Below are 11,997 nucleotides of genomic sequence, written 5' to 3'. Positions count from 1 at the left end.
GCCAGCTGGTTGGCCGTTCAGTACTGGTCGCCCGTGGAGGGAACTGACAAGTTAGAGGAGGAAGTAAAGGAAGTGGAGGTAGAGGTGGTCCGAAGGAACAGATAGACACACAGATTCAGAGCGGGAACACAGGAAAAGCAAATCTGTCACACCCTTGTTTCCTCTGCAACTCAGGGATGACTTTAGGGATGATAAAATGTCACAGCCTTAACCCTTAGGATGCAAATTGTCTAACTATTTAAATCTGTTTCTGCATGAGATAAAAACAGAGCAGAAGCAACTCATAACTCATAAATGAATATTCTGGCTGTGAGTATGTTTGCATGCATGTGCGTGACAAAACAAAAACCATTACAGATGAAAAACCCAGCGATGTGATGCGTGCCTGGTTGTTTATGTGCTTTTGCTTTTGAGCAAGTGCGTGTCTAAATTTATCTTTAAAAACTTAACAGACTGCTTTGTAATAGTCTGCAAAAGTCTAAGCCCATCACAACGAGAAAGCAAAATGAATGATGAAAAATGATAAAGGTTGAGGATGGGAGGTTGAGGTTGAGGAACAAGGTCGAGAGAGTCAGGAGAGAGGAGGCGAAGAGAGAAATGAGAGGAGGTCTGGAAAAGCGGAGGAGGTGCAGCCGAGCAAAAACTCCCTGGGTAATTAAGGATTTCAAGAACAAATCAGGGGGGAGGGATGAAAAGGACGGAAATGTGGGTGCAGGAGGATGAAAGATGAGCAGAAGGAGGAGATAGAGGTCTGAATATCGGAAGAGAAGGTAAGCATGTTTGGTAACCGTAGGGCAGATGAGCGGAGGTAAAAGAGGATGACGAGAAAGATATACCAGGGAAAAATAAAGATGGAGATGGATGATAGAGAGAAGGAAAAGGGAGCAAGGGGAGGCAAGGAGAAGAAGCAAGAGGGTTAAAGAGTGAAGTGAAGGATATCCTGTTTTCGTACATGCCAAAAGAGGCTGCTGCCACAAACTGCAGCAGAGATGAAACCATGTCTGAGCAAGTACGACTGGACAAGCATAATTATCGTTATATCATACAACATTTAGCCAGACTCCTTTGAGACTGAACTCAATTAAATGTGGAGACAACTGTCGTGACAACATAAGAAAGTATCTGTGATACATATTTTAACAGATTATTTAAGCACCAGGCAAGTTTATTCAACTGCCTTGGCTAAGAGTGCACAGAAAATGTGGTTCGATATTGGATATGTACAAGCTTTTGCATAGTGCTTTTCAAGCGTGCTGATTTGTAAATGAGATTTGGGATTATCTTCAGTCTTTTCCTCCCTCAAAAAAACACCAAATGCAGGATACGTGACAAATTGTCGACTTGCAGTTACCCAAAAACTAAGACACTCTGTTACTGTGCACTGCATACATTAATTATTCCTTGCTCGAAGTGGCAAGGTAACCTTCAAAAATGGTACATGAATCCCTTAATTATGCATATCAACGCTAAATGAAACATTAAGCAGTAGGGATGTAGTTCTCCCTGCAAAACCTTCAGGAGAGCTCATGAAAATGCAGCTTTTAAACACTTAACTGTTAAAAGCTTCCCTCTTTTCTCTGTCTCTCACCTCCACAGACACAGACATCAACACACACACACACACACACACACACACACTTTGAGGACACTGTTATGTAGCATATTGAGAAAAGCAAATCTAGACCTCTTGATGAAACTGCAGCTTTAGCAGCTAAATCAGAATCAGAAACAGGTTTATTGCCAAGTAGGTTTGCACATACAGGAAATTTGCTTGGTGTTGTGGTGCATGACAATCAAGATATATTCAATAAGTGAAAAGAGCTGTTACACGTTAAAAGAGTCAGATGTTTCCCTAAAGAGCTGGTGGGGACCAAAACAGAGCTAAAAGGAGAGGAAATAATGGACTTACATTCATCAGGTGTACACAAGCACAATTCCATATGAATGATAATGTTGCTTGGTCTCTGCTGGATGTGTAAATAAGCAGTTTGCTAATACATTCACAATAACTACTTACAGGATGATAATGTCAATGTTGTCACAGCTTGTTAGTGGCCAAAAAAAATTAACGAATGCAGGGTTAAGGTGCTGAGGTTGCATCCATTTATTAATTTTAAAATTCTACTGTTATGTTACATTGTGTGTATTATGTAACTTAGCCGTAGTAATTGCTAATAGCATAATAACATGATGAAAATTATGTTATTATGTTATGTCAAATTCATTCATTTTATTTTCATAGTCAGACCCATCCAAAATGTAATTGTTTTTTAAGGACACATTAGCTGAACTGTAGGGCACCTGGCTTTAACGTTTTGCAGTAGTAATTGTAAAATGCACTTTGCACTACAGCTGAGCCTATAGGAAGACAAGCCAAGTCACCCCTATGTGTCATGGAAGGATTTGTCACCACAGCAGGAGGGTCAGTGTGACTCACTGAGTTTTGTCACAGAGGTACTTCCGCGCTAACAACTTTGGCCCAGCCTGACAGTACCCTTGAAGTTGGAGAGAAGGTTAACATTTGCCAAAGTCACATGGACACTCATAATTGTGCTACTAACTGAGCTGATTCAGCTACTCACCCGCAGGGAGCAAAGACGGGCTAGGTCTGTATGCATTTATTATCCACTCTCTCTTAGGAGGGGTGCTGATCTAAAGGCCATGGAACAAGTCTGCTTCACATCTGTTTGCACAACAGTTTTGCTCAACGGTGATATATTTGCCATCTGGAGAAGTGACATCTTCTTTGACAACATGATTGATACCACAGAGTTAAGTTGACATAATGATAGAACTGTATGCACAGACGAGATCTGGTTTATTTTTGTGATGGATGTTAAATGACTGAACAATGATGGACTTCAATTATTGTTGTCAACTCCTGCCAGATGTAAAGCTGCTCACTGCTTGTTCAGGGTAGAAGAAGTTGTTTTAAAGAACAAGTAAAGTGAGAAAAGGGGAAATAATTGGGTCCACAGGGCATTGCCAACATTGTGAAGCAAAGAAATTAGTCAAATGTTAAATATTTCTTTCCATTATGCTGTCAAAATTTTAATTATCACTTATTAATATAGCTGTTAGTCTGTATCAAATCCAGACATTTTAATTTTCTGTGCGTTTCCTTTTCTCATCAACCTTTTGCTTTTCCAAGGGCGAGTTTAGCTGAGATTGCATTCTCTGTCTTCAAAACACACTCACTCATAGCCAAGTGTTAATTCATGAGAACATCATTCATTTAGTGCTGGTTATTGGTCATCTGGACCGATTAGCAGTGAAGAGCCTTGATCATTAGGTCTTGATAGCAATTTATGAATACAGGGAGGGAAGTAGTAGCAATATAGACTTAATTTTTGGTTAAAATTTTAATGGTTAATCCATCTCCATCCTAGAGCATCTCAAGCTAGAGACAGAGCAACACTGCCTCTTTGTGGATGCTCAAAGAACTGCTGTACGGCTGCACTTGGACTATTTTTACTTTCTTATGACTGACAACTTTAAACATAAATTATTTAAGTCTCATCTCACACATGCATGCAAATTACAGTGTAATTCCATGTATTTCTATCATATAACAAAACATAAAACATGCATGCGCAAAGCTTCGGAGGTGCACTTTAAAACACTGAAAATAGCCAGAAGCTGTTCGTAGTGGTCAAAAATAACACCAGAGATTCTCAAATTTGCAGTCAATGGCTTTATGTATAGGTAGAATTACAAAAACAATTACACAAACAATATGCATAAACATATCTACCATACTTAGATTACTTAAATAGGGAATAATATCCATAAATATCTGTTGCAATGTCACATTACAGGTAGCAGCCGGCAGCAACATACATCAGAGCAACAAAGGGTAACTTGTGCAGTAATACATTTCTGTGGTCAGGTTAGCATCTCAGTTAGTTGGTTAGCGGAAGGCAAAACTACACAACCCAGATTTACCTGAGCTTTCTAGCCTCTTCGGGGGGGGGGAATTAAGCTCAATTTGTTAATCTCTAAAAAAGCCCAATACTTGGTTAAACTTTTTTAAAATTAAGTTTTGAAATGCTTGTGCATCCAATCTTTTTGTGCATGTACATTAGAGAGATAATCAAGCCTCGAGTGCCAAGTGATGGTGACTGCTTGGAAGGTACAGTGTGTGTAAAGTTCATTTATTGCAGGAGAACATGAAAAGATGAAAGTCAATGCTGGTTTAATCAGTCTTTGAGATTTCTTGTTTTGCTGTGCTTTTTTTGATCCTCCACTCTGTATCAGCAGGGAAAAGGCTCATGAGGTTCAATGTGGTTCATGTGTGTATCATTATCTTAATCAGATAAACCCTTAATGCATGTGATCCATGTATTCTCTTGACATTAGACAGCTACTGTATGTGTTCTTTCTGATGGCAGAGTATAATGCACTGAGATTATAGGCTGCGAGTGTTACTGGATCCAGATGTTGCGTAATTTCCTACAGTTAAGAATTTAATCCATGGTTTTGATCGTATGGTGAGTCAGACATTGATCTGCTTCACTGAGTTAAAGGTTACTATTTCTAACACCTTTCGGCTAAATAGTGTACTTTAGGTTTATTCATAAAAGGTTTTTCTGGAGTTTTCATACTCTAAAACTAACCATCAGATTATTAACACAGACTGCACTGAAAGATACCATCTGTTCTATATGATAACCAAACCAACTCCCAAACAGTATGACTGTAGCCAAGCAGAGGGAAATGAAGGCACAGAGGTGTATTGTATATCAAACACACTCTGGTGGCTAATAAAGGACTTAAGCAGGTTGATATTAAGTTGACTATACACAAAGCAGTGTTTAGGACACTGTTCTAGATATGGTCACATTTACATTAAAAACATCTGTTGTGCTGTTTAGAATTAATCAGATGGCAACTATGGATTAAAAAAAGTATAACAAAATGTATCTATAATCACTGCGTCTCCCTCTGGAGCTGGTAACACAAGCCAAGAGGCACCTTTGACAACGTATGTCATATAACAGGGCTGTGATGCAGTTCACTTTCACTGATATTAGAGGGTAGATTTAAAACCAAAACTCATACTTTCTTAATTTTGTTCAACTTATTGAGAAATAATGAAGAATGCTGTTTTTGTTTTCAAAGAAAAGGGGACGAGGATTGTCTGTGAAATGATTTACAACACTGTGGAACTGCGAGGGCTTGTTTCTTCTTGTCCTGCTTGCTATATATACTTTTGTAATCAACTCAGCCATTAACAAATAATATCCAGGGTTTATTTTCATATAAACAGAAATAACTAGAATTTACAGTGAACTGATCCCAGCCCTGCTGTAGAGATATAGACTCGACAAGTTTTGATATCACCTCTAATCTTGAATTAGGCATCAATCACCTGCTGCATGTCACATCACAAACTGTGTGACCAATGGAATGATAATATAAGGTAAGTAGGTGACCACAGTTGGGCTGAATCAAACAGAAACAGAAGAGACAAATATAACAAGTACAAAATGAAATTAACTAGAAGCTACAAAATAACAAAAAAAGTAAAATAAAACATAAAAGTGCATAATTGAAAAAATGATTGACATTAAAAGACTTTCCAAAATGCAACTATCCTGTTCTTGCTTTCCATAAACCTGCATCTATTGAAAATCAATATATTAAACATATCTATGCAAACTCAGATTAATTCCATTGTAGTCAGCAGAGGATGATTCAGTATAATAATGTCAGTGGTCAAAAAATAATTGTATTAAATAAACATTGTAATACCTAAAAAGGGAAAATACTTAAAGTTGCAACTTCAACAATCAATTTAAAAGGAGTGTTTTGCACCTTTAGAAGTACTAAATTAGCTTTATGCACCAATGTGCAAGAGGTATTTTAATGTTGTAGGTTTAATCACAGCTATTAGATAAATGAAGCAAAGAAAATAGTGCAATATTTCCATGTTGTGGAGTAAAACCATTGACTGTATGTAAATATGGACGATGCGTCTCCTGCCGCTATGCAAAAGTGAAGCCAAAATATCTCCTTTCCAAGAGCGGCCATTTTGCTTGTGTGACGTCATTTGGAGCCAGATTCTGAGCAGTAGAGTCGGGTGGTGGGATGGCGGTCCACAGGACACGCACCCTCAGCCATCCCGCCACCTGACGGAAGTTTGAGAGCAGCTGTCACAGCTGTCAATCATGACCTCACACCCCCTTTTTATATTATCAATTAACTAATTAAAAACAAACTTATCAGAAAAATGAACACATGGACAAACATCAGCGTGACAAGAACTTCCTAAAATGACAGAAACAATCTTTGGGAAAAATTGACCTGATGTGTCCTTTGATTTTTTAGTTTGGCTCATGTCCCATCTGCTGAGATGGAGGGGGCGGGATTTATGACCTTTACTGCAGCCACCATTAGGTGATTGAGATGTTTTGGCTTCACTTTTGGGGTGCTGTCATGACGTCCATATTTTATACAGTCAATGAGTAAAACTATAGTCTTACAAAATGTAAATGCTAAATAAAGTTGCAGTGCCTCAGTTTTGTTCAGTATATTGGTAGATGAAATATATTTTGTTACTCTTCACTTCTGAAAAAGTTTAATAATCTGACTTTACACAGATGTACTTTTAAAGAGGCAACATTCCTCAAACTTAATTTTTAGTTAGCATATCTGACTATTATAACCTGAAATTCCATTAGCTTTTTTCTACTGTCTGAGTACTTATCATCACATTGCATTTGACCTCACCAATGAATAAATCAAACTTCATGAAGTGGGCAGTCAGTTCTTCCTAAGTAGCATTCATGATACCAGCTACACTTTATGGAGGAAATTATAAAGTATGATAAATCATGATGAATTTGAGACTTCTCACTGACTGACTACAATGGAAGTGACCTTAAAAACACTTTATGACATCGCTGCTCTCCCATGTTAGATGTTTCTTCCCCCGTTGATGACGTTACCTCCTGGAGGGGCGATGTGGATGGAGTCCAGAATGGGCCGCAGTATCTGGCCAAACGGTCTGAAGATGAAAGAAGGAGATTTCATCCATGTTTTGAACTGAATCAGTATACAATTTTTGCATTTTAGGTCTATCCCATAAATTTAAACCTAATATGTCCCTGCATATTAATAGACTGTGTCTGCAGCTACACCAGACACAAACATATTTTTGTTTTGTGGTGGGATTATAAGATCTTTCTACTTAAGAAATGTCATTTAAATCGGCTTTTATGGTGAATTTTTGACTCACAATTGAGTAGCTGTTCTTTCAAGGTCTTGCCAGAGAAAATATGTGAGGAAACCACCATATTTAATGTGACATTTACAGACAGTAGTCCACTCTGTAACACTCTATGCTACCATTCACTGGTGCATCTGAATAGAGTTATCACTTATGAAACAAACTTCAGAAGGCATGTTTATAAATATATGTGCCAGCAGCTCCAATATAACATATGGGCCTAGTTTACTGTATTCTTATTGCAGCTGAAGCTCAGATCATTGTCACCAATTATCCATCTATTGTAATCTGCACTATTACAGCAGCAACTAGTGCCGCCTGTTTTCTGATATATGCAGCAAAGTCACACTGACTTTGCAGTAGAACTTGAGGCTCCTCTATGATTGGCCATGTGAATGTAAAAAAAGACTGAAGTGAGCCTTCAAAACAGTTCTACTGGTGACCAGTATAAACCCAAACTCCTCTGAGAGCCATATCACGTTTACTTTTTGGCTCACAAGTTTGATATTTGTGCAACTTCGTTCAAGATTGCATGACAGCATATTGAAATAGATGCACAGACCACATGTTTCCTGTGTTATAATAATCCATATGTTACATGATTTAGTTCTATGTAATTATAAATCTCAGTGTACCTGAGAGCAGAGAGGCATGATGACAATTTTAGCTGTTACTGAGCTGCCGTCTTGCTTAGATTCTATCGGTACACAGAAACAAATTTTGACAGACTGAGTGTAGACTCACGTAGAGAGGACTTCAGACGGAAGGTCGGTGATGTAAGAGGGGATGGACCTGCCCGTCAGGAACTGAGCCACCTCATTGGTGAAGGTGTTGCAGTTGTGCTCAAACAGGCGATACCTGTCACCTCTGAGGCAAGAGAGAATGGAAGAGAGTTGATGCTTCACAGCTGATGCTACACAACAGATGTCTTGCACTGACTAGTGAGTAACAAGTATAAAATCCTAACTAGATTTGACTAATTCATCTAACCTAGACTGAACTGATCAGACTTATAAATTTAACTACACATTACAATAAACAAACATTGAAATGTATTGAGACTCCAACTTTTTTAAGGATTACTATATTTTTACAAAGAATGTGTCATTTAAACATGTGGGACATTAAACTCTTTAAATTCAGTGTGGCTCATTGAAATATTTGCACGAGGCACAAACAAGAGAGAAAGGCTAGTTGTCAAAGCACAAGCATGGGTCAAAGTTTTAGAATTTGTTGAATATGAATATAAACAAGGTGGTTTTCACTGCAATCGCTGATAGTGTCAATTTTTTTTTCATTACTAAAGTTTAGTGGCCTGGACTGAAAGAACTAGTAGCTTTCCTGTATGAGGGAAAGAGGAAAAACTGTGCAAGGAGGAGATGAAGAACAGTTACTTAACCTGTATGTGCTTTCTCCCAGGGAAGAGAGATAATCCATAAAGATCTCCTCAGACACCTCGGTCTCACCCAGTTCCACTACTGTGTCTGGAGGACCCAGCATTGTCCCCCCCTGACGGACACACACAAAGAACATGTCTCACAAAACTCAAATATTATATTAGAATGATTGGAAATAGAAACCAAATCACTGATGTTTCATCGGCTCGATAGTTACTGACACAAAAGGACGTCTGAGGATGAACTGAACTGTGATCACCAATAGCGTGTCAGCAATTTAAAAGAACAGCAATTCTAGACCCATTGTTTGTTGGTATGTGGATGATTGCTAAAAGGTAAATTACATCATCATCAAGGGATAATACTTGCAGCACAGTTGGAACGGTGATCTGATAGCAGAAAAACGTTCAGCTATCTCAAACATCAGGTTTTATCAGGGGCAGAAGCATCTTTCTAAACCTGCTATTTAGCACAATCATGTAGGAAGAAACTGATCTCAGAGGAGGCTGCCATGGTGTACCAGTTTCTCTACCAACAGACTTTTTTCTGTCTGTCCTATTTCAGACTCTAGCAACAGGTTTGTTAGAGAATAAGGCTGGAAATATCTGTTATTTTTATATTTTCCTTACAGTTAAACTGTTAAAAATAACCAAAACTACTGACGCATTTATTTACGCTGCTGACTGAAGTATTGCGTGTGTATCCAAAGCTTATTTCTCTGTCACAGAGCTCAAAATATCGCTCAAATATTGTCCAAAAACTACTAAAAAATACTGTTTCATGGGGAGACATGTTCCTTTATTACGGTAAACATGGATGCTAGTTCATCTTGAGTCAATCTCGCATATGTGCAACAAATGTTTATTATTCCACAGCTGAAAACAGTCCCCTGAAAATCAACTGATTACTCCTGTTTGAGTAGTGTTTGCTAAAAAAAACTGTGCTGTAGTGTTGTAAAAACAATGACCCATTTTTTAAGATTTACATCTTCAGCAAGAACTAATGGGCTTGAGGCTGAGTGCCACAGACAAGGCAGGGAAGTCAGAAAGTATTAAGAGACTAACACATTGCTAGTTTTGGTCTTTTCATGGGATTTGTTGAAAATAAGAACACACATAACGTAACACACACAATCTGAGTGATAGCAATCAAACCCAGAACTCTTTGGGTGTTTGTAGGCCTCTCTGCTGTGACTATAGTTACTCTCTCTGGTTCACTTAGAAACTTTATGTATCTTTTTTGTGTATCTGTGTATGATTTTACATCAAATAGAAGGGACTTAGCACCAAAAAAATTATGACAGTCCATTATCTTCTGTCGGTGTGCAGCAGCCTGAGATAGACGGCCTACATTTCTTTCATGAGCTTGTTTGATGAGACTTGTGAAACAAGAGTCTCTTCCCTTGTTACAGACTCACCGGCGAACAGCTGGAGATCCCCTCCCCTCCGAAGAAGAACTCATCACCGTATGCCACTATGGCTGTGTGCCTGGAAAAAAAAGCATATTTTCACAGTGGTAAATCTAGGGCAGAATGACTCGATATTACCCAGCATTATGTAAAGTTACAACTCAGTCTCAAACTATTATACTAATAACTACTACACTTTAAAGGAACAATCTAGCCTTAGATAGATTCATGCTTGATTGAGGTGTGATGTGTTATTTTGTGACAAAGTGTTGTAATTGATTTTTGTAGTGTATCCCTCTATCCTACAACCCTTGTGACTAATTATGTTTCACTCCTAAATTCCCCTCCCCAAAAAAACAAAATTTGGACAGAAATAGACACATTGCCAGAAGCTGTTCCTAACAGTCATGTGTTTTACAGTTTTTAAATGCCTATCTTATCTGCTCTGGGACGAAAAATGGGTCACAGGCCTTTTGTTTGATGGATCCACTCATTACAGGAAAAACATAGTTTACATGACCCAGGAAGTCTGACTTTACGGTCCCAGACCAGTAACTGTCAAAGTAGCAGGAAGGAGACTCATACCATATACCATCCAGTTGCTTTCCTGTAACAGAAAGGAGAAAAGTCGTGTGAAGAATGAAGTGGCAGATGAATATTAACAATAGACACTATACAGCTTTGTGGAGCTGTAACTAACAAGTGGCATTTTTACCCCGGTAACGACCTTTTAACTAGTTCTTAGGATGTAGTAACATAAATCACGTCACGTTTCGCAATTTATTTGCACAATAACGAAAATAATAGACCTTAATCACTACGTAGATCTATACAGTGCATAGTAACAGCAGCATAGAAAACACCTCCATCCGGTTATTTGTTATTATTACTTAATTTTCCCCAAGGCCAGGCTGCATCGGATTTCTTTATCTGTACTCACCTAACATGATAGGACTGAGGCTGCGCGCCATTCCTCTGGATAGATCATAAATATACAGCTGTACATTGTATCTCGTAGCACTCTTATCCATAATTTAAGCCCTAAAATAGCCTTTTTTCTTCTCCTGTTAGCGGGCTAGAGCTAGGGACCCTTAATGGCACAGCTGACTGGGAGGTCCTTCAATGGTGATGTCATTACGTGTAAAAAAAATACGTGCTAAACTTCCGATTCCATAACTTTCAAAGTAAAAGCTTTTACGGAGAAACGTCCGCAACACATTGTAAGCGTCCTTGAGAAATAGCTTTATTTTGAATGAAATCTGTAAATTTCCTGTAGCTAGCCTCGCTACTGATGACTTGACACAAATTGCAACGGCTGACGGTCTTTCTTGTCACCAGTAAAAACATAGTTCAATATGTCGTCCTTTTTCATTGAACTCAAAGTATTCTCTGCAACTTTTTATCAATCTAGTGCCCCACAGTTAAGGAGAGGAAGAAGAAAAATAAGTTTTGTTTGTTTGTTTGTTGTTTTTTGAATAAAGGTAATTTTATATGACGTTAAACTGATCACTTTGCGTCGCGTCTTTTCAACATTGTGGCAGATTGACTCGCAAGTCCTCCTTTCAAAGTGGGACACGTTCATGGATGTAGTGAAATACGTTTGTAAAGAAACACAACTAATCGTGTATTTTATGAATGTCAGTATACAGCAGGGTTCTGAGGGGGAGAATTAGGATTATTTTGGCACTCAAACCAACCATTCAGTTAAACTGGAAGCCAATGATATAATGCTATACTGTTAAAATGAAAAAAAAAATCCTGAATGAAGAAAAAAATTAAGACTGTTTTAAAAGAGTCTAGAGTCTGAAATAAGAAATGCGCACGTACAGTCAGTATGCTCCAAGATTTTTTCTAAAGGAATCTGATTATATTGGCTACCTTTTCTGTTAAATTATCTTTACTTCAATATAATACCTAATTGTTTTCTGTTGTTATCTTACAGCAATGTCGCACATGTTGTA

The 11,997-nt window shown here is 38.1% G+C and overlaps 1 protein-coding gene across 1 annotated transcript; it reads right to left on the bottom strand.

The window, feature by feature from the left end:
* Window positions 1-1,716: 1,716 nt before the first annotated feature.
* On the bottom strand, window positions 1,717-11,167 carry desi1a (desumoylating isopeptidase 1a). The gene is made up of 6 exons (XM_067615736.1): window positions 10,977-11,167; window positions 10,622-10,643; window positions 10,046-10,115; window positions 8,631-8,740; window positions 7,976-8,098; window positions 1,717-7,009 (listed from the first exon to the last, which is right to left on the bottom strand). The coding sequence occupies exons 1-6, from the start codon at window positions 11,065-11,067 to the stop codon at window positions 6,919-6,921; spliced, it is 507 nt and encodes a 168-aa protein (XP_067471837.1). The 5' UTR covers window positions 11,068-11,167; the 3' UTR covers window positions 1,717-6,918.
* Between the last annotated feature and the right edge of the window lie 830 nt (window positions 11,168-11,997).

Source organism: Thunnus thynnus, chromosome 17 (genome assembly GCF_963924715.1).
Source record: "Thunnus thynnus chromosome 17, fThuThy2.1, whole genome shotgun sequence".
Taxonomy (NCBI): domain Eukaryota; kingdom Metazoa; phylum Chordata; class Actinopteri; order Scombriformes; family Scombridae; genus Thunnus; species Thunnus thynnus.
Note: the sequence above shows the minus strand (reverse complement) of the source record. Positions and strands in the feature narration are given on the sequence as shown.

Coding starts and splice junctions, on each gene's coding strand:
- desi1a (XM_067615736.1), bottom strand. CDS start 11,067: ATGGATAAGAGTGCTACGAGATACAATGTACAGCTGTATATTTATGAT. Junction 10,644..10,976: donor CCTCAGTCCTATCATGTTAG/GTGAGTACAGAT, acceptor TTTCTGTTACAG/GAAAGCAACTGGATGGTATA. Junction 8,099..8,630: donor CTGGGAGAAAGCACATACAG/GTTAAGTAACTG, acceptor CTCTTGCCTCAG/AGGTGACAGGTATCGCCTGT.